Source organism: Hipposideros armiger, unplaced genomic scaffold, assembly GCF_001890085.2.
Source record: "Hipposideros armiger isolate ML-2016 unplaced genomic scaffold, ASM189008v1 scaffold_368, whole genome shotgun sequence".
Taxonomy (NCBI): Eukaryota; Metazoa; Chordata; class Mammalia; order Chiroptera; family Hipposideridae; genus Hipposideros; species Hipposideros armiger.
The window spans coordinates 1367790-1392033 of NW_017731718.1; the positions used below are offsets into that span (position 1 = coordinate 1367790).

Here is a 24244-nt window from a genome sequence, read left to right on the forward strand (position 1 = left end):
GAAACATCTTCCTAGAATTTAAGGACCCAAAGATTTGCCAAACATAGATGAATGGCTGAAGTTAATGCAGAAGATGGAGCTCACATTACAAGTAATTTCTCTTCCAGGATTGTTTTATATTTGGCCTTGGCTCTTGACTTTAGGCAATGATAACCTAGGTTTATGTTAGTCAAGAAATGGTGAGAGAGGGAGGAGAGAGAAAAGAAAAAAAGGGCAAAAAGTAAGGGAGGTAGGAACAAAGAAAAGAAAGGGAGAGAAAAAAGGAGATAATCGCTGCTAACAAGGTGTAAACAGTCCCACACTTTCCCGTCCATCTCCCCTGCACCCTGCTCCAGAGTTGAGAGAGCAGTCAATTTCAGAATCTGGAACCTGAACAGGCAAGAGGTATTTATCTCTGTAGGATTTCTTTCCATTTTCTTTAACTCTTATTTGAGCAAAAATTATTTTTGTCTGGGGAATAGAATTTGGGGTGAGGAAATACATATTTCTAACTAATATTAAGGGGGAGCATGAAGCAGCAATAAACACTATAGCAATCACTGCCAACACATTATAGAGAAGTGTCTAAGGGTTTCCTGGTGTGGACAACCAATGAATCTTAGGGTCATTTGTCCTGCACTAGACCAGAGGGCAGAACACAGGGCAGGTGGGAGTAGCGATTGTGGGTTTCTTTGGGCCTGTATGAGCAGCAGGGTCTTTACTTAACACAAAAAGAGAAAACGATTTTATTTCATTTCTAAAAGTAAAAAACCAAGATTGTGCATTTGAGAGCAGGGACACTGTAAAAGGGAGTGCTATTTCACCTGGCCCTTCTCATTTGTTGTTTTACCAAGAAGAGATTTGAAAACGGCACCTGCTTCCCTTGGCAATATTTTGTTGATAGACAGTATGGGTAGTACTGAATGATCTCCGAGATAGCGGTTGAATTGCGGTTGCTGACATTTTCACCAAGACCGTCTCCACAAGTAATTGTTGGGAAGTTGGTCTCTCAGTGGGACTCCCAGTTGGAGAATGAAGAGAATGAAAGGGTGGGAATAAAGTAGATGTAGACTCACTGCTTACACACTGCGGTTGTAATGAGGTGATTGACAATCAATAAACCAGGTGTGAGGAGCTTGGATGGTAAATAACCCCCATGGGCACAGACCGGCAACTCTTTTTTGTACTGGTGGCTTTTGATGGCCTGAGCAGGTCTCCTGTCAAGTCTGGGCAAATGGATAGTTATTTCTGTGTATTGGTTTGAATTGCTCTGTGGGGTCTAAAATGAATACTGTTACTCCCACTTTCTAAGTTCTTTTAGCTGGGCTAATCAAGTTATCAGAGATCGATTAACAGGAGAAAATTAAATTTTTAATACATGCACATGGGGAATTCACATAGGCATGAAAATCCCAAAGACAGTGAGGCAACACTGGGTATATACGACATTTTGGACAAAGGAGAAGGGGGTGGGGAATTGGTGTTAGATCTCTGAAGTAGGAATGGGCGATTTATAGGTAGTTGAGGAAAAGCAAACATACATGAGCAGCCAAATTCTTGCTAGGCAACTCAGAAACCATGGGAGACGGGCTATCTACCGTATTTGCCAGCGTATAAGACGATTTTTTGGCGCTGAAAAATATGCCTCCAAGTGGGGGGTCGTCTTATACGCCAGGTACACTTCAGATAGACTGCCCATAGTGCTTGCCCCGTGCCATAGTGGCCTCCCGATGCCCGCCCACTTCATTCCACATACCGTTCAGGCATCAGCAGCGCTGCTGGGTGTATGCTCGGCTGTTATGCGATTTTACCACACTCGCAAAATCGCACACAGCCGACCATATAACAAACTCTGTATTTTGAGTGGAAATGTTAGGGGGTCGTCTTATACGCCGAGTCATCTTATACGCCGGCAAATACGGTAGCTAACAAGCTCATGCCTGAAGTCCTCTTATCTACCGTACTTACCTCACATTAGGCAGGGGCAGCCCTCTAAGGTTTCCTTCCTGAAGCAGGTTTCTGTCTGAATCTCATGGACAGGAAAGGTGAAGGGGAGAGGGTCAAAGGTTTTTTCTGAGTCTTTTTACTTAATAAGCAGCTTAAAATCATTATCCCCCCAAAAAAGGTTGAGGGTGGTAAAATTTAGGTTCCCTTCACTCTTAAATATCAATAAGAAAAACACCTCACTAATAATAACTAAGCAAATGGGAATTTTTCTCGTTGAGGAAAAAGTCGGAAGGTAGGCAGGTCCAGGGCTGCTGCAGTGCTCCGTGATGTCAGAAAAATCAAGGGGCTTCTGCCTTGCCACTCTTCACATTTAGTCTATCAACTGGTGCCTCAGTGGCACAAGATAGCTGCTTCAGCTTCAGATGTCACACTTGAGCTCATGCAGGAATCATTTGGGGAAAAGGAGGGGTTCTAAATGTCTGTTGGTTTAGCCAGGGAGCAGTGATTGCCATGTCCTGGGACACAATTTTGGTCCTAAACCAAGGGAAATTAATTTTAAACCAAGAGTCATTTTGGTCTTCTCTAGACCTACCCAGGCTGGATATTCTTGTCAACCCTGACCCCTTTCCTCCTACTAACCTGGTTCTGGCAAACTTCTGACCTCAGAATGGGAGCTACAAGCTCATAAAGACAGACATTTAAATACTGCAAATATCAGATCCTGAAATAGCCCAGCTCCCAAAGGCCTTGAAGCCACAAGTCACCCTCATCTAAAGGCTAAACAACCAAGGAAATAAACATTGGTTTCTCAGAAGAAATAAACTATGTTTGTAGGAAGAGACAGTACTCTCCCCTGGGAGCTGTCTCTTGGCATACAAAGAAAAAGGCACACACCTCAGACACATTGTACCTGGGACTGGGAGGCATGCTGCCATCAGAGAACACAGGGTCATCCTAGTAAAAAATGTATGTGGAAAACGTCTATAAGAATATACAATCCATTGTTAACAGTGGCCACTTTTGGAGAGAGAGGGAGCTAGGAGATGTGTGAAAAGAAGAGATGGGAGAAGTATATGGAGGGGATGGTGCCTATGCCATTGCTGACTTCAGAAGTCAGCAATACGATCGTATCTGCAGTGGCAGAGCAAGTAGCTCAGGACATGTGAAACATCTTGGACTTGATTTTTAAAGGGTGCTTGTGACTAGGTGTAAGGCACATTGGAGGCTATGAAGTTAGAGGAGACATAGGTCCTGTCTTTAAGCAGAAGTAATGAGGCACAAATGCAATTAGTGTGACACCCAGCAGAAAGTGACTGGAAAAAGAGGCTCAGGTCGGGGGGGGGGGGGTCATGAGAATTAGAAAAACAGTTACCTCGTTCTGAAGAGGATCAAGGAAGGCAGAGCATCTTGCAAGAGATCGCAAAATAGGAAACACTTACGCACACTTGCACATTTCCAGTTTTTCTTTTAAGATCTAGTTCCAGTGAAGGGACTGGAACTGCAGTGAAGGGTGCCCTGGTTCTCCCAGAGGTCAGTTCACTTGGACCCAAGATTTTTGTCCCTACATCACACTAGCACACTTTCCTGTTTGTAAATCTTCCTCTGTGAGATTCTGGGTGAAAGGGGAGAACTCATTTTACATATCCCAGTACACATGCAGAGCCAGGACTGGCACCAACCCCATTCACCCCATCCATCCATCCGTGCAATTTTTCAAGTTCTGTGCTAGGTGCTGGGGAGCCATGCGAAGTTGAATAAGACATAATATCTGCCATTGAGGATAATACAAAAATCATTATCATAAGTGATGCTTTGACAGAAGTAATGCATAGGGCTATGTGAACCAAGAGGACCAGAATCAGAGTAAGATGAGAGAAAAACGCTTCACAAAAGACATGGCATTGGGCCAGCCGAGTGGCTCAGTTGGTTAAGAGCTTGCTCAAGGGTGCGAGCCCTGAGCAACAGGGTTGCCGGTTCGATTCCCAGCCCAAGCTGAGCTGCCAACAGGTGGCAGGATGGCTCAGCTACAAAAACAAAAAACATGGCATTTAAGCTCTTTTTGAAGAAGGTGGAAAGAGAAACAGGGCAGAAAAGGGGTTTCATGTGGAGGCAACAGCATCATTCCTTTAATACCTATAAACAGGCACTCAAAAATATTTAATTGACCTGAGTTATAATCAGGGGAGAGTTTAGGAGACTTAACTCCCATCTAAGTGATTCCCTTTCATAGTAATAGACATTTTTGAAAAGAAATCCAAGATTAAGAACCTATGATAGTAGGAGAAAGCTGGTGAAGTTCATTTATCCTGACTGAAATCAGAAACAATCTGCCCACCAACTTATTTTCTGATCACTTCTCAACCAGGATTTCAGTGGCTCCCCGAGCAAAAGCAATGAGTCACCAATCATCTCATCAATTCAGCGAAACTCTGCAGGCCTGGCCTCCAGGCCAGGAGAGATCTGTGCGAGTTCCCTTTCCCAGCAGCTGGAGGGCTTTATTGCTTGGTAAACAGGCAACTCCCTTCCTCTCTGCGGATTCTGTCCCTTAATATCTATTGTCATCTAAGCAACTTTTGCCTTAATTCCACTTGCCTCAGAGAAGCTATTTGGAGCCAACACTAGGTAGACATGATCCTATTATAATCACCCTTCTCAAAGGGGCTGGCAGGTACAATGCCCACATCAGGCAAGGGCTTATGCCTCCAAGTCCTGGAGGCATCTGCTAACACTAACAAGCAGCCTGGTCAGGAAACACTGAGCAAAGATGTAATAATAATGCTTAACTTTTTCTTCTGCGTAAATCTCACCTAATCCTCAAGTACATATTGTGCTTCCAACAAACAGGTAAGGAAACTGAGGCTTTGGTCAGGCAAATTGCCTGAGCTTGCAGGAGCTGATATTTGAGTCCAGGGTTAATCTGGCTCCAAAACCCAGTCTTTCTGGTGCACAAAGCTGCCTCTCTTCATAGTCCATAGGTTCCTTAAGGATAGAGAAGGGAAGATGCTAGTAGGAAAAAATATTATTTCAGGCAAGAAAAACCAACTATATAATCCAATTCTGCTTGCTTTACAGGATTACTGAGAACGTCTTCTCAGCACAAGAAGTTCCACTATGTCACAATGCACACATATTGCCCTGGTGACACAGCTGTGCTGAGCCACATTGTGTGGATAAAGGCATGAAAACCAGAATGGCTCTCATTTAGAGGTCATAAAGGAAGAACTCAATAAATGTTCATTAATACTTCAAGATCTGCTTTGTGTGCCTTTTCCTATCTTTACAAGAAGGCTGACTGATACACTGATCCCAACACTTGTTGCTTTCTATCATGTATTTCAGGATCTAGACATAGAGAGAACACGATGAAAAAGGAATCAGTTGTACTACTAGGACCCAAATTCCAGAACTTCAAACTATGGGAAGGAAATGTGCTGTCATGGGCAGATGTATTGCATTGGAACCTCTGGAAATTGGAGCTGGAATGCTAATTCCCCCCAAAACTCCCAGTTGATTATGATGTAACATATTGAATAACAGTCACAGTTCCAGAGAGGCCCTAAGAATCATTATTAGATCAAGAATTCATCCTGGGAGATTCCATAGGTTTAGGGAGACTCACATGTCTTTTAAAAGTTCATAACTCTCAATGAACTGACGCTACGTGTTTTTCATAGTCTGCCCATCATTTTAAAAATCTGGATTTAGGAAGTGATACTTCACACTTATTCCATCACCACTTATTATATTAAGATAAGAGGTCACTAATGTTTGCTAGCAATTAACAGTCTTTAGGTTTTATCTCTGAATGAATAAGATGGGAATTAAAATTTTAGAGCCCCAATCCCATAGGCTGCGTAGCTAAACCAAATCATTATGCAGGAATTCAGATGGTTGAGAAACTGTTTGATGTAAAAGGAATAATGTATTTCCACACAAGGTATTTATGCACAAGTACTGCCCTTGTACCTCTGAAGAGTTCACTCTCTCCAACAAGGTTATTTGATACTTTTCATATTCTGAGGGCACAGGCTGCCCTCCAAATTTCTTCTGAGCTTTGAGTTTTGGGCAAACTTTTGTTTTACTCGCTCATCTTGCTACGCTTCTGGTAAAGCTAACAGAAGAAACTATATTCTAAGGAAGGATAGTGTATGCCCCTTCTTTCACAGAAGGTAAAGTGTTGACTTAACACAAAAGGTGTGGGAATAAAATGGTTCTTTTTAGGAGCGTGAGACATAGGGAAACAGCCTCTAAGATTCTGTGAACCAGAAGTTTATTTCAGTTTGCTATAAACGCAGCTGTTAAAAGGGTAATAGCCTATCTCTTCTCCAGTTAGCTAATGGGTTTTTTGTTTGTTTGTTTGTTTTTTAATGGTTTTCATGAACACCAAGTGGGTTTTTTAGAAGCAGGTAGCTCAATCTCTCAAAACAAAAATGAAAGCTAAGCTGAAAACATCAAGAAAGAAAAGTTTAAAAAAGCAAACATGTTGAGTTCAAAATAAACATTACCTTTATAACTTTTATAAAGTACAGAAAGAGCTTTTTGATTTTTTTTTTTAATAACTTGAGGAAAGTTTTTGCACTTTAGGTCCCATGTCCCAAATAATACAAGCCCCAACGCAAGCCTGATCTATGGTAACTACTGATCTTTGCAAAGCAGAAATGAACACGTTATTTTCATAAAGCTGACTTTCTTGCATTTGTTAAAATTAAACTGCAATCTATCTCCTAACATACAAATTATAGTGACAAGTAAAATAATGTTACACACTCCAACCTAATTTTATGCCAGTTGTTTTCATCTCAAATCTTGAAAGATCTGCCATATATTTTAGTGAGGCCAAGATGGTGATAATGCACTGTGAATCTTAAACTGATTTTCAAAAGGATGCATCACAGGTTCACATTTCCACATCTATAGAACTTTATTAACAAGTAAAACACATCAGCATGTTTTATATATGGGCAAGGACATTCCTATAATAATAAATGGCACAATATCATCTAACAGTTGAACTTTATCAAGAATGAGGTTTTTAAAAATAATACACTAACACTTTATATGACTATTTCAAGAATTAAATAATTAAAATAACATTTAACAGTTTATAAATATAAAGCTCATTGTTTACAGTTTACCATAAGCTAGAATTATTCAAATGCAATCATTTCTATTCAAAGATACTATGCGTGTTCTACAAACCAAACAAATGGGTGGCTAGGGGAGGCTGTGACGACAATAACCGGCTCCTGCCCTAATAATACTCCAGTTTCTTCTCTCAAAGGGCAGAGGGTTTAGGCAGTCGCTTCTCAGTCAAGTAGGCATAATTTATACTCCAAATTACGACAGTTTTGAGAGTGAGAAGCCCTATTTAAGCTGGAAAAATGGAAATAACCAGGACTGTTGTGAGCAAGCTCAGGATATATGTCACTCTAGTTAAATACAGTATCAGATGCACTATCAGTACTTTTGTGCTTTTGGGGACAGTACTAACCAGTTGAAAAGGGCTATATTAAGTCAAGGAACCCTGAATTTTTCTCCAATTGGACTTTTTGGACTCCACTTTTCCTGTTACGAAAGGTTTTACTGGAAATACTGGTGATTATGTTGTAACAGGTGAAAATTCATGAACAAGCTCAAAGGCCTGGGCTCTATCTTACAGACTCAAAGGCTAAGAGATTAGTTTTCTATTAAACAGAAATTTTCATTTTTATCGAATGTAATAGGATTTGTCTTCTAAATGTCTAAAATCTATCCTTAACACACACAAAATATATTTTTATGTCAGTATCAGTTTATCTCATAAATACATAAAAATGGATTATCCTAGCCATAATTAGCTTCTTCAAATATAATAGAAATGATTTAATAAATGTTTGCGTTAACTTCCAAGCCAAGTTCACATTCATTCAAAAATTTAGACACTCCAACAAGCGTTTTGATTTTCAGTCTTTAAGGCAGAGTGCAAAGTAGTTAAGCGTCCCCAAAACACACCAGCAGCTGTTCTATCCACGCTCACAGGAAATGAAGGAACATACGCAGGATTTGAAAATCTGAAAGGGGATGTTAAGTTTTTAAAATAATATTCCAATTCCCCTGCTTGTATGAGATTTAAGGCTACCATTTAATTGTACCAATTATAGAGGATTGAGTAACATACACACTTGAATCTTACAGATTTTGTGGAACAAGAATCAAAACAAAAAGTGAAGTTTTGATGTTGGATCAAAAGCGACACATCCATATTCAGAAACCAAGAATAAATACCACCAAAACTAAAGTAAAATTTTAGTAAATGAATATGTAATATCTGAGCTAGTAATTTAAAATTACCATGCATCATAGCTTAATTCCATTTAAAAATTATTAAAAGAACAAAGTATAGGTCTATAGGAAATTAATGAGATAAAGATCTAACATGAGTTTATGTTTCTTATAAGTACATTCTAATTTTAATTAATTTCCAAATTAGGCACTAATTTGGAAACTATTGTTTTCTTTACCCCATGCTATTGCTTTACTTCAAGGGGTTTAACATAAGTACTTAAATCAACAATAAAAATTCTATGCAGAGGAAGAGACTGAATGAGGGAAAACAAAATATAGAAGGCTCAATTAGCAAAAACAAAACTGCATGTTTTATTTATCAAAGACAATGCAATAAATCAGAAAATACAGATAAATACAAAAGAAGTTTCAAAGAATAATAAATTTTATTTTTTCAGAAATGGAAAAATGTCCCTGAATAGTTTTAGATGCATCTTTTAGTAGTTAGTCAATGTCTAATAATAAACTTAAGTAAGCAATTTTACGTTCTATTTAGCTGTATTAAATGACTTTTAAGTTTAAAAGATATAATTTCCATTATTTTTATTGTTGGCATTCAAAAGCAAAGATGTAACTGAAAAGAAAAACAGATGAGACATAAAATGATTTGCCAAATGTAATAATAGCTTATGGATAGAGAGTCGATTCCAGTTGTAATAATGGTCACATACACTCTCGCCACACACATACACAGCCCACACCCCTATATTCCACAGACACATTTCTCAATTCAGGATATGATTTTTACAAGTTAATCCTACCATCATAAAGCAAGAAGCTATACAAGTTTTTATTTGCTAAATTTAACAAACTAAGTATCTAAAAATTATAACAATGATATTGAAAGATACTTTTATTGGCCTTTAAAAAGACAAATGTAAATGAGAATATCTTAGTCAAAAAAATTAATTTTCAAAGATGTCTTAAATAAATATAATACCTAATACAATCTCTTCCTATAAGAATTTCTAAGAGGGCAATGATTAAAAACTAAGTTTCTCATTTGAGAATCCCTAAAACCGCCAAGTCCCTTAAAAAAAAAATTCTTATAAAGGACATGTATTGTAGAATACCCATACTTTCTTAAAATTTGTCCTAAAACAAACTATCTTTAACACCCAATTTTTCTGTATATATTAAGTTCACTTAATTTAAAACTAATGAAAAGCTAAGTAGACACAATTTCTAATAATGCAGAAAGTAATTTAAGCATGGTTATTTACAGAAAGAGCTTTGCCAAATAATAATGTAAAATCATGTTCAAAAATCTGACTAAGCCTTTCTAATAATCAGCATTGCAAATTTCAAAAACCTTTATATATAACAAAGGGTATTTCATGTATAAGGTTACTAGATGAATCTAAGAACCAGAAACTAAAGCATTTGACATGGTTAATAATTTCATTTTTATTATACTAAATGTCAGGTCAGAAGTCAATGGCATTTACATGCTGGAAGACTGTTTACCACTCAACTCTTTCAATTGTATCACTGATTAACCAAAGGTGACTGGACTTCACTGATACAATTTAATGGTTTCTTTCAAGTATATGCAAATCTTTTAAAATGGGCACATATGCAAATGTGCAAAACAAATGAAATATAAATACTTAAGAGAATGAACAGAAATGGCTTTTAGGCATAAACCACCCTGCTATTCAACTTTGAAGCTGTATCTTTTCTTGACTAATTTGTCTTCTGTTATAGTAGTCTTCTATTCTATTAAAGTTGTAGGTTTACAGATGATCTGGAAATTTCACATTGATATAACAAAGGAATGTCTGGTTGATGCAGTCTAGGGACAAAGAAAGAATTAGTCTTAAAATGTATTAAATTGCACTTACGTAATGATAATACAATATAACCCCATTTTACAGCAGTATTATATTAAGTATACAGGTTTTTCTAAAGGTGACAGAGTAGCATATATCAGAGTATCTTTTTTATTTTTATTTTTTTTTAGCTGAGCCATCCTGCCACCTGTTGGCAGCTCAACGGCAACTCAGCTCGGGCTGGGAATTGAACTGGTGACTCTGTTGCTCAGAGCTCGCACTCTTGAGTGAGCTCTTAACCAACTGAGCCACTCAGCCGGCCCTCAGAGTATCTTCTGAAGTTTAAAGCTTCTATAGGACATCCAGAAAGCATTTACATTATGGTTTAGACCAGCGGTTCTCAACCTTCCTAATGCTGCGATCCCTTAATACAGTTCCTCATGTTGTGGTGACCCCAACCATAAAAATATTTTCATTGCTACTCTATAACTAATTTTGCTACTGTTATGAATCGTAATGTAAATATCATTTTGTTTTCCGATGGTCTTAGGCGACCCCTATGAAAGGGTCGTTCGACCCCCAAAAGGGTCACAACCCACAGGTTGAGAACCGCTGGTTTATACTCTTGCAAATGCAAACAAGATAATCATGCTGAATACCCACAGAAAGCCATTTAAATTAGTGTAATTACTTTGCCTTTTATCTTACTTTAAAACTGAAAAATTCCTAATGTTACTACATGCAAAGACATTTTACTGATTAAAGAGAAAATGTGACATCTTTTGGGGAGGATCTAAATGGAACACTTAAAATGATACTTTAATATGACCCCGAAATACAACTGTATTCATTGCACTCTTCAGTAGAAACAAATAATTTATGTTAGCATACGAAAAACTCACATAAGTTAAAAATAAAATTTAAGTAACCAAATCACAAACCATACAAATTATTTATACGAAGAATACTTAGTACATAGTACCCTTGAAACATTTTGTACTTGTAGATAAATCCAGAAGTGTTTCAGGAGATATTCTGTTTATGCAGTCAAATACTTTAAAAGTTCAAATCATTTATAGATATGAAGTGTTTGGTTCTTGCTTTCAAAAGTAGGATAGAGGGTAGAAAGAAGAGGTTTTTCATGTGAAGATACTACTAGTTCCACAATAAATAAATAAATGCTATTACTATACAGTCTCCAGAAACTCATTGGATCACTAATAAGACAACCTCTGCTCATTTCTTTAATTTCCATTTATTCAAGTTGCTGCCTTCATTGTTGGTACAAACTGGCATGCATTAAGAAAATAATAACAGAGCTCCCATTTTTTTCATACAACTCTCATTCCTTCATCGAGTTTGTTAAGATCAGTGCATGGCAAATTGCTTCTCAATCACCGATTTGTGTGTGTGTGTGTGTGTGTGTGTGTGTGTGTGTGTGTGTGTGTGTGTGTTCTTTTCACCAGATGTCTGAATATTACGCAAAATGCTCATCTCTTCTGTGTAAATGTTTTATCATATTTTGTTTTTCAAGCCTTCAGATTTTTGTGCTGGTGGTTATTTCGTATATACCCTGTGGTCAAAGTTTCAGTTTACTCATTATATATTTAAAAAATTAAAATTTATGAAATTCAATTTTAAAAATCTATCTTTAAAAGCTCACAATTTATTAAATTTCAATAAGCTGATTGTTGACAGTATAAAATATGTCGAATATCCCAAATTTGAGTAAATAACATGAATACACATTGAACAATGAATATGCACCTGGTGAATTTAAATACATAAGGGAAATGAACAGAGTTAATACATTAATATTTCTTACCTCTATAATAAGAAGAAATATCTTGTCCTATGAGCAGCTGCCATACTTTCAGACATGTTTCTAACTTTTAGATAATTAACAAATCCTCTGAAGAAAAGGAGCAGGCCTGAGAAGGTTGAAATAATATAGATGTACTATGGTCTTATACAGAAAGGGTGCATGATACGCGTATATTTAAAATAGACAATTATAAACAAGATCCTCTTGGCTTAAGAAATTTAATTTATAGAATTCCCTTCATTCCATAGTATATTTTACACTATAATGAAAACTCCAGCATGAGGAAATATAATAAAATTTTACTGCCACCTAAAAATTGTTTCAACTTATTAAGCCTAGATGTTCCTAAAGTAAAAATTTAAGCAAATCCAGTCATGCAAATTCAGAATTCCACAAAAATATACATTTATTAAATGATTTCTTTAAATAGCAAAGATACCCAATGCAGTTAAACTGATTCAACTCACAGAAATACCATTTTACCAAAACTTTCAATTAATATAGCTACCAAGCAAACTAAGACATATTTACTGATCTAAAGTATACATAAGTGCAAATTAACGCTACCAATTGTGGCATAAAACCAATAAGCCTGTCTAGCAACATCACGTGCCTGGCATCAGTGAAATCTGTATCTGAAGATATGTGCATTATGTAAATAATTTTAATTATCAGTTCTCATTTTCAATTAATAAAAGACTAACTTATACTAAAAAATAAGATTAAAAGAATCAGGAAAGAAGACTTTGGAAAGCAGCTACTCTGGTAATTTTTTAAATGATTTAGGGTATATCTTATACCTGTCTCAGTGTTCTCTGTAAAATAGTATTTTTAAATAATAAACATTTACATCACAGGTGTCCTTAATAATTAATAAAACAACACCTGTGAAATGCTTCAACCCTTCGGATGAAAAATATTAGCTAAATATAAAAAGTAGTACATTAGCAGAATTAAGTCGTTGATATACTCAAGCATACAATTCTAAGGGAAACATTTATTAACTCCAGTAAATTTTTAACCAGGTGATGGTAGGGGGAAAACCAAAAACAGAATATATGTATGCATGTAACTTTTCTCACAAGGAGGAAAGGTCTGTCAATTTAAAATGCAAGTGCCAAACTAAATTTGTACCCTAACTAGTAATCGAAGCACTAAAAAAAAAAAAGAAGCATGGTTATAATAAATTAGAGAGGAAAGACAGAAGAGATATACAAACAAGGACTTAAACAAGAGGTATAAATTTCAGCTAAATCTGATCCCATCTGCTTCCCATAGCCTAACTCCTTCCATTTGTGACCCCACTCTGAATTCCATCACCATGTCCTTCCAGATGCTGTTCAAAGATTATGGTGTTGTGATCCAAATGTAAAAGTATTATTGGAAAATGTAAGCTACAATTATTTGTTAAATTCCTTCTTTTGTCTATGATGCTGCTGTTTCTAAGACATATTTTGTCCTGCTCAGACATTTTCTACAATAAGCCAATTCATATCTAGAAACCAATCACTCAATAGCTATAGTTTCTGAGTTCTACAATGTGCTCAACATTCTTGAGTACATGTGAGAGCAACATTTTGATCACGAATTAAATTTTCACATTCCCCTCAATGCTTGATTATGGCTCTGATGTGGAACGAGGCTTGTCCTCTGCATTCCACTCTGTCCCATAGTTGTCTTCCTAAGATTCCTCAAACCCTTAATGCTATATAAGCAAATATACTCATTTAATATACTTAACTACCTAATAGACTTTATATATTTTTTTCCCTTTTAAGGAAGAACCTCAAAAAGCACAGAATTCAGGAGTCACAATACAATTAATATAAAAAAATGGCTAAACGCTGTATGAGTCTTACTCCCCAACAAAATCACAGCACTATAATTATTAAAGGAAGAATTTTTAGTGACCTTAACTGACCACTAAGAATTTGAATCCCAAAAGATTCTATACATCCAATAGTAGGACTAAATAAAAACTCAAGGAGAAGACTGCCACCTACTGAAATGCTATCATTTTCTGGTACAATTATTTTATTAGAGAAACTGTGGGCTTTTAAACCTACCCAGAAACAAGATGTATTCTTCATGTTAGTAAATAAGTTTGAAATGTGGGTTAAAGGTATAATGTGATGTTAAGATTAACTTAATTATCATACATCTTACGGGAAAACACAAGAGAACAAAAAACGCAAATCCATAAAATTCATTAATGTTAATAAAAAGGCATGCCTTATAAGAAGATAACTCAAAGAGAGAAGTACAGTGATTGTCAGGCATGACGCCTTCCCTGTGTCTGGCTGATTAATGGTTAATGCAGGGTATATTTCAGAAGTATAAATACTGTTTCAGTGATCCCAAACTAAGAGAATGAATAGAACTTGCAACTATCCTGCTCTTAACATTTTCTAAGATCATTACAAGAAATTCTGTATATATATTTTCTAAGATAGATACTGAAGACAATTATTTTTTAATCACGTTAGAATTTTCAATATTTGTAGTATTCAATTGTCATTCAACCAGTGATTCTTTAAATTAAATGACTCTGGATTTTAAACCAAAGAAATCTATAATACTATGTAGAATTATTTGAATAGCTGAGATGATATAAGTGTTTAGATATGAGAATTTTATAGAACAATTATTTCCACATAAGCTGTAACACAATGTATTTACACCTTACAATTTTAGGAAATATCAAAGTAAAACTAAATGCAAATTAATCAAAGTGAAATGCATTGAGAATAAACTTACCAAGTACAAGAAATATCCACCAAAGCCAGTACTGTCCATTAAAATATCCAGTAAAATAATCAGAAAACTATGGAGTAAACATAAATATATTAATCATATTTGTGTACTTAAATTTGAAACTCATAGATTAGCCTGTTTCAGAATGATTTCTTTAGCACTTCAAAACAGCACAAAAATAAAAACAAAGCAAAAAAAATACTTAATGACATACGTATATAATTACTGAAGAAAAAAACAGAGCAAAAACATATGCAAAATATTTTAGAAACAAAAATCAGTTTCAAACTGCTTGTAAGAAAATCCAACATTTTCTCATTAAAGAGTTCACATGTCAAGTTTTGCATAATCTCTCAAAGCCACAACTACCATCCCAAATACACTATAGCAACCCGCTGCTTTAGATATTAACACCAAAATCCACATTAGTTTAATCTTATCAGATGGGGATGTTCCGCTGACCTCTAAAAAGAAGGACTTTTGACCTTCTGTACACCCCCTACTGTTAATCACTGCCAAGAATACTAGCCACATAACAGACCCCCAGCTCATCACAGTCTTTTTACTTTCAAACTAGATGCTCTAGTATTCAGTTCCCAACAGTGAGCTGAGAACAGCTAAATGAACCTTGAAGTGGCATTTCCACAGTTCCTCCTAACAGTGGCCGTGGCAGGCAGTTTTACATTCTCTGTGGGAAAAGAATATAAACAGGCAGATGGAAGGCCGGGTGTGATGCTACTGGACACAGCTACTTTTCCTTGATTAGGTTCTAGCTCTCATCATTTATTATTTTTTAAGTTTTTTAAAACGTCAACCCAAAAAAGAAAAAAGAGAAAAAAAAAAAAGTCAACCTAATTTTCTTCAGTTACTTCAGATCATTCTTCCCTATTACTCTGTAGGATCTAACAATGCTTCAAATAATTTTTTAAAGTGTTTAATATAATCTATTCTAAAACTATTAAAAATTAGTTTGTTTTATCTATTGTTTCCATTGGTCTCCAAAATAAATCTGATTTAACTAAAAATAATTTTGCTCAACATAGATTTGTCTTCAAACCTGAAATTAATTAAAAGTATCTATTTCCAACTTTATAGGTAATTATTTCCAACCATTCATTGGTAGTTTCCATAAAAGCTTAAAAATCCAATAGCTTTGGTAGTAACAAAAATGCTTACAAATTGTAAATAATGTCACTATTGAGGAAGGATATCTACTAAAGATTATCTAAATCTGTTTTTTAAAGCTTTTTTAAGTGTTTCCACAGGAAGTATTTACAATTTATAAATGAACCATGATTCATTTAGAAAAGTCTAAATTCTCAGCTTAGACTTTTGAAAATTTCAAAGATTGAAAAATTCCTCGTACCATTAAAGATGCAAATCCTACATATTCTTACACCTTCAAACATGTATAATGAAGAGAGAACTAGAAAATTGGGAAAATATAGCTTGTAAGATAAGACTGCACTACACTACTTTTAATTAAGTGGTTAATAATTAGAAATAAGTTTTCTTATTTCTAATAAGTTTCATATAAGTTTTAAAGGCTACTAGAATAAAAAGAAATGGAAAGTGAAAGCAATCCATTTTTAGCTTTCCAATTTTAAAATATATTTAATATAATGTTAGGTGGCAATGGGCAATCAGAAAATGAGAACAATGTCATTCTTCACCTAAAGCTATTCTTTATTTACTCCCAAGTGAAGAATATAATTACCTTCACCTTGAAGTCAAAGAGAAAGATTCATTATGTAACAAGAATAAACTAATAAGCTTTTGGGTTAATGACTGAGTTATCAAACATGTTTTAAAATTCTGAAATTCATAGGGCTGAGCCAAGTTGTTGTTTTTTAAATAAATACGTACATACATACATACATACATACATAAAATTGATTGGCCAATCACAGGCAGTAGAAATCAAATTTTGGAAAATAAATGAACCAACAAGAATTTTTCTGATTTTATTAATATAACGTCATTTATTGTTTACATGTTATCTACTTTCAAAAAAATTGTTAATATGACACCAGTAATTTATTGTTTATATCTGGTCTACTTTCATTAAAAATTGTTTTTTAATAAAACACATATGCATATTTAAACAACAATAAAAATGTCAAAAGCCTTAGGCAGAAATAATATCAGAATCTTGAGCTAAAGATATTTACACTAAATCTGAGGTTCATGGCAATTCAGAAACAAAAAGGAAAGCAGCAGTATGATTTATAAATTACGTATTATCTAATAAAAGGAAATACCAGGCTTTTAAGAGAAAAACCTTTCTCTCAGCATGGACCTCCAAGGGGAATTTACTGCTTGGAGCATTATAATAAAAGTACAGAGGCAGCACAGAATTAGAACAGGCACTGAATTGAGACCAAGCTAGATCCTAAACCGTATACAAACTGTGGGACATTAAGCAAGTTATTAGATTCTTTTTATTCTTCGTTTCATCATCAATAAAATGGCTGGATTGTCACCAGCATCACTGATACATATAGGGTTAAAGATTTAGTGTTTGTCACAAATTATACCTGGAACATACTAATGTATGGCAGCTATTATTATTTTATACAAAAGATTTTTAAAATCCTTTTCTTATATTAATTCTCAATACACATGAAAGATATAATATTAACCTTAATTCAATAAAGGTATTTTAAAGGGAAACTAAATAACCCTGGTGATCAAACCTGATGGGAGAACATACCCTACAAAACTTTGAAAAACTCCAGTCTTTGAATTGAAGCTCCCCATCTTATCATACTAACTGTATTTGATTCCTAGATAATCTAACCTAGGGTTCTATGAGAGAATCGGGCCCTAAAAGCAATGGACTAATTTCTTTTTTATGAATCTAGAATAATATTAGCAATTTACCAACTTCTGGAGGATTGAGAAAATAGTCCTCAAATCATTTTCTGAGTTCTGTGACTTAGATAAGAAACACCACTTGAATAACAGTAATTAACTCTATTAATAATATAGCCAAGGCTTACCAATCTAGCTCCAACTTTTTGAGGTTTTTCTAATAATAACTTCTGTAAGAGCAGGATTGTCTCTTTATCTTTATATGTTCCATTAACACCTAACAGTTTTTATGCTCATGGTGGGAACCCACTTTACATTTTTTAAAATAAAATTAGAACATAAACCTGCCAGGGGGCAATTCTTACAATGACTCAAGTTTAGTCATCTTAGAAGGAGCCAATCCACAGGTCCCAACCAAAAATCAACTAATAACCAAAAAACCTATAATCTAGTCTTAATGGAGAGGTTGGTCTGATAAGATTACTGAAACCATGGGAGCGATAAAATAAATTTAAAAATAATGAAAAACACATTAAATCCATAGTGCAAAATATTTTTGTAATGAGTAATGTTTTAATCAATTTGATAATGCAGGTAACATAACTGAAGTGTCTGAAGCATTTAAGAGCAGCTGACATGTTAGGTATTTGATTATACTGAAAATTTGAGGATTGGACTCATTCAATTAGAAATCAATGTTTAAATAAATATGATCTATAGTATAATAGCACTTAAATAAGTAGGTACTTTTAAGACTTATTAAAACAATAAATAAAGCCACTTTGGAACATTCTTCTAGGTCTTATCCTAAAGAAACTAGGGAAAAAGCTTTGTGAAATGGAGCCCAAAGTGACCTTCAACAGGCAAAGCTAGAGCTGGGGGAAGGTGATGCTAAGAACAGTGCTGCCTGTGCAACTCTTACAGAGAACTCTGCCGGGACTAGAAAGGTTGTTGAGATAGGAGAAAGAAAAGGACTGATCCTTGTTGTCTTCCTACACGCTGTCTTGTACATAAGAGGTAGACACAAAATGACTACCAGGAACAGCAAGAAAATAAGAAAGGCTTAGTTAAAACCATAAGGGGGGGGGCCGGCCGAGTGGCGTGATGGTTAAGAACTGGCTTGGGATGCCAGAGGGCCCCAGTTCAAATCCCACATATGCGGGCCAGTGACACTGCGTCCTCCACAACTAGACTGAAGAACAAAAAGGACAGCATCTTGTCTGTTCCCCTTCCTCCAATTCCCCAGCATTGTTCCCTTCCCCCCAATACCCCAACAACAACAAAAAAAAACCATAAGGGGGAAAAGATGAGTTCTAACAGCCACTTCACTTTAAAGGCCTGTGCTTTACTTTTGAGCAATTAATGTTACAAAAAAAAATAAAAGAATAAGAAGATATTTAAGTTCGTGATATTTTTACTAACCAATAGAACTTTTTATGTTTTAACTGACTTTAGCATGACTGCACTATGTCACAATAGTCATAGCCATGTTACTGAGCACGTATCTGTACAGAAACTAGGCTAGGTATTTCAATTATATTATTTCCATACCTCACATAAATTCTGAAAGGCAACTATTATCAGCCTACTATCAAGAAACTAATGCTCAGAATGATTTAAAAACTTAAAGTTCAAACAGTTATATCAAAAAGATGAGGTTCAAACTCAAGTTTTTCTGCTTTCAAAGCTCTTTCCATACACAACAGTCCTCCCTTATCTTTGAGGGATATGCTCCAATACCCCCAGTGGATGCCTGAAACCGTGGACAGTACTGAACTCTGTATATACTATGTTTTTCCTATATACACATACCTATGGTAAAGATTAATTTATAAATGAGGTACAGTAAGAGATTAACAACAATAATGAAATAGAACAATTATAACAATACTGTAATAGAAAGTTATGTGAATGTGGTCTTTCTCTCTCAAAATATCTGGAATTTTCCATTTAATATTTTTGGACCACAGCTGACGGCAGGTAACAGACAGCAGAAAGCAAAACTGCAGATAAGGGGGGATTACTCTACCAACAAGTTCTCATATAAATACAGTTATAAATGGTTACACCACAGAGATCACTATAATAATTAAGCCCAGGAATTAAGACATAAGTAAAAATAATTGAATTCATATGCTTAAAAATGAACATTTATGAACCACACAGGAAATTTCACATATTTTAATTTTAGAAATAAAAGTGATAGAGGTTATCAGGACACTCACTCTGACAATAAGGATCCATTTGATCAATGACAGGCCAAATCCACAGATGGCACCATACCTTCCAGCTATGGTGTTGGTGATACAGAAGGATAAGCAAAATCCAAGCCAGTTGAAAATAAATGCCACTAAAAGTAAGAGAAACAGTTCTTTTAAAAACCATACTTTGGAAACAAATTAACAGAGACTTGATATTAACAACACTTCACTGCTCAGTGGAAACAGCAGTTCCCTTTCATTTACCTCTGTACCAATTTAGCTTCTTTATAAACTATAGTTTACCTTTTGCAAATGTATGTTATTTATTATTATACATTAACAAATGGCAAGCTTGGTTTGTTGTCAGTTTGATCAACAGGAATTAATTCCTTAAAGCTTATCACCAATGGGTGAAACATTTTTAAACAAGACAAAAACCAGGTCACAGTGTAGCCCATGTGATCCCACCCAAAAAGCTCAGCCTAAGCAATCAGCCAATCAGCCAATATTAAAAATGAGCTGAAAAAATTATAAAATAAGGTTCTCAGTGCAGATACCATTCATTGCCTCTTCCTCATGTCTAACGAAACCTTGTTTTACACAGGAACCCACCCACCTCTACAGACCCCCGTCAGAGGAGGCTGGATCCCACGCTTAGCCCAGAAAGGTGGGTCCCAAGTAGTCTGAGGAAAATCACAGGAGTGTGAGACTCCCTGCCAATGATTTTTTTAAATCTTCTGAAAAACATTCCTTGGTTCTTAAAAACACAGCAAGGGGAAGGAGGATGGAATAGAGGTAAAAAAACAGTGGCTCTAAATTGATCACTGTTGAAGCTGGGTGATGGATACATGGCAATTTATTACACGATTGAGTACTCTTATGTAAAAAGAAATGGCCTCTCCTCTTTGACTGCATCTTTGGACATAATACCTGGAGCTGTTGCAGGAATCTTGTTATCAGCCTGAGGATTAAACCATCACTCCTAGTCGGGGAGAGTGAAGAAAAGCAAAAAAAAAAAAAAAGCAGAGCCACAACACAGCTGCTTTCTGTGCCTTTGGACTGCGTGTCTTGTGAGATAATCTCCTAACTAATTAAAACAGTGGAATAAGGGTTTTCTATTACATGTAGCTGAAACCATTCTGACATAGGTCCTTGAGATATATAATCAGGGTGCCCTATTTGTGCCCAAGATGTCAATATTACGAAAATAATAACAGTAATATTAATTAAACTTCTAAAGATCAACTTGAGCCTGGGTTTGGTCCTGTTCAGTGTCCACCCTCTTGCTCTACGTAGCTCCAACTAAACCTGAGAGAATAGTACATTGCCTAGAGAAATTCTGATTTTTTTCAGAATTCTGAAGACAAAGAGGAGGCATATTGGGATAAGTTTAAATGAAATAGCTGTTGCTTTGAAGCAATTTCCCTATTCTAGTAATTTCTTCCTAATGCTTTCTAGTCTCAGCTTTCTTGATCATTTGGGGAAGCTGTATTATACGTTCAGAAGGAACAGTCAGAAGGAACAAGAGACCTGTGTCTGAGTCAGTGTACTCACTCACTAGATATGTGACCTTGGACTCATGCTGTGAGCCAGCGTTCTCTGATCTGTAAGTACCTACTCCACAAGGTTGCTAAGAGGATTAAGATAAAGAATGTAAAGAGCTTAGCACAGTATAGAACCAGGGACATGGTGATTGCTGAAGAAGTGTTAGCTATCATTACTAGCCATACAAAAGGCTCTCTTCACCTTACATAATAGGTTTTATCTTTTCTGTTAAAAAAAAAAATTCAGGAGACACTGTTGGAAATAAAGCTTGTTTAACTTCCCACTTTTTCTTTTTTAAACATAGATATCTATCAGTATTTTGCTACCTATCTCTGTGCTATCAAATGCCATTAGCCACACTGCCTCTTCCTCCTCCTGCCCCAGGAACTCCTGCTCCTCTACAAGGTTATTTAAATTTGATTAAAACTAAATAAAATTAAAAATTCAGTTCCTCAGTTGCACAAGTCACATTTCAAATGATTAATAATCCCATGTGGCTTGTAGCTACCATATTACTAGACAGCAGAGATATTGAATATTTCCATTATCATAGAATATTCTATTAGAAATAGCTACTCTATATCTAATTGGTTAATATTTGTATTAGTTGTGGGGGAAAACACTTAGCTAATCAAAAAATAATTTTATATTTAAAATAAAGAATTTACATTAACCAATAGCGGTAGAGATTCCCCAACGGCTGTGCCACATACGTGTTAGTGACTGGCTGAGATATTTCTCTCCTTGGCCCTCAGGGCAGGCAGGTGAGGTTTGGGGCAGAGGACAGACTGCCACCAGCCCTGAGCACCTTCTTCCTTTATCCCAGTGTGCTGTAAACGTTCTATTATTTTGTAAGCATGCCATGTTGTTAAAACATAGAAAGCTCTGATGGAGAAGGTACAAAACAGCAAAATATTCCAAAAGTGTATTTTTACCTTTGAGCAGTGGTTCTCAACCTTCCTAATGCCGCAACCCCTTAATACAGTTCCTCATGTGGTGACCCCCAAAATAAAATTATTTTCGTTGCTACTCTATAACTGTAATTTTGCTACTGTTATGAATCGTAATGTAAATATCTTTTTGTTTTCCGATGGTCTTAGGCGACCCCTGTGAAAGGGTCGTTCGACCCCCAAAGGGGTCGTGACCCACAGGTTGAGAACCGCTGCCTTTGAGTATGTACACATTTAGCTTTGGGAAAAAATAGTTCAAATACTATCCAACTAATTTCTTCAAAATCAGACTTAGCAATGTTTATTATTCATATCATTGCACCCACACCAGGAGTAAGATACAAAGGAACAAAAAAAGTATTCACTGAGCCATTGTTTTCTTTCTGTTCTCTGCCAGTGGTATAGACTCCTATAAGGTGTGCTCACATAATATAACTTGGTGTGGCCTGAACTGTGTCCCCTCAAAATTCGTGATTGAAGCCGTAACCCCCAATGTGGTTGTATTTAGAGACAGTGTCTTGAGGGAGGGAGGTAGTTAAGGTTAAATGAGGCAGAGCCCTAATCTGATAGGATTGGTGTACATACAGGAAGAAGAAAAACATTAAAAAGCTCTATCTCCACACACATGTAGAGCACAGGTCACGTGAGAACAAGCCATCTGCAAATCAGAAAAAGAATCAGCACCAGAAACCAAAGTTTCTGGCACCCTGATCTTGAACTTCTAGCCTCCAGAAAATAAATTTCCATTTGTATGCCACCCAGTCTATTTTGTTATGGCAGACGGAACAGACAAATACATAACTCAACCATCTTTAATTGGGTTAAGCATTAGGAAAATCGTGAAGCTGGTGACCACTTGAGCATAGATAGATTCGCTTTTTATGCCCCTGGCCTATGAGATAGAAAGTAAAGCTGAATAGATCTTTAAAGTACAGAAAGGGTAGAATCATTCAATTCTGGATCCTCTATGACATGTCAGAGTTGGCCAAAAACAATAAATAAAAATTTAAAAATAAAAAAAATGAAATGTACACTAAACCATAAGCGTGTAAAATCTATAAAAAAACAATGTGTAGCAGAGGCAGGAGAACTTCTTATGCATGCCGAGGAAAGAACACTTTCCTTTCAGCTGTACTCCATTCATGCTATGTTCCCCCTGAAACCTAGGGTAATAATTAAAAAGCTTAGAAACTTTAGGGCACCTATTCCCCACAAAGCAAGGACCAAGATGGAACCCCAAGAAAAAAGAAGCTATGTAGCCTACATTCCTTAGGAAAAGTAAGATGTGGGGGCAAGCAACAGGGAAGCAAGGCAAAAAACTCAGAAAGGTTGGTAAAGAATGCTTAGTGTTGCTCTGATTGCACCTCTGCACATTCACCTTCAGAGTGCCCTTCTTTGGAGGAAAGCAAATCAGGAAGCTTCAGACAGGTTAATGACATTGGAAAGAAGGCTGCCAATCACTTTAAATCATATTACTTATTATAACTAAAAGGTGAATTCCCAGTTAAGGATGGCGAAGGAGAACCACCACCATCTTCACTTAATAGAACTCTATAATTTATGACATTCATATATTTTCACTCATTTGATCTTCACATTAGCTTTTTAAGAAAAGCAAGGTCAGACTTAATTCCATTTCACAGAAGGACAAATTGAGATTTAGAACATTAAGCTCCACCTAAAGTCATGAGGCAAGTAAGTGGTACAGCTAGGACTGGGGCATCCAAGTCTCTTACCCCTATATCAAGTGACCTTTTTACCATCAATGCCTCCCACCTAACCAGAGGTTAGCAGGATAACCTAGAAAGGTTATTATACACTACAGTTTATCCATTAAATAGATAAGACTATACTTTAAATTTTCAATAGCCACAAGGTATTTATTAATAAAAAAGAGGAAAACAGTAACTTTACAGTGAAGGGAGCTGGCAGACATCACCTTAACCTGATGTCATGAGAGTTAATATCACTAGTACTAAGACATGTATGTATGCGGATCATTCCCCTGAAACGAGGCACTGAGAAGGGCATATCATTTCTGTGGTCTTTTTGCAGAAGCAAGGGGGGTACAGGGGAGAGGGAGAGAAGGGAGAGGGAGAGAGGGGGAGAGAGGGAGAGAGGGAAAGAGGGGGA

General features: G+C 35.9%; 1 protein-coding gene across 1 annotated transcript in view; it reads right to left on the minus strand.

Annotated features, from left to right (window-relative positions):
- Positions 1–8617: 8617 nt before the first annotated feature.
- The window catches only part of NDFIP2 (Nedd4 family interacting protein 2), a 58402-nt gene continuing 42775 nt past the window's right edge, over positions 8618–24244 (minus strand). Inside the window, exons 5-8 of the mRNA XM_019662172.1 lie at positions 19641–19765; positions 14605–14671; positions 11848–11953; positions 8618–10045 (exon numbers count right to left, since the gene is read on the minus strand). Of these exons, the coding sequence (XP_019517717.1) occupies positions 11850–11953; positions 14605–14671; positions 19641–19765 (296 nt within the window). The 3' untranslated portion in view covers positions 8618–10045; positions 11848–11849. The remainder of the gene's footprint in view (positions 10046–11847; positions 11954–14604; positions 14672–19640; positions 19766–24244) is intronic.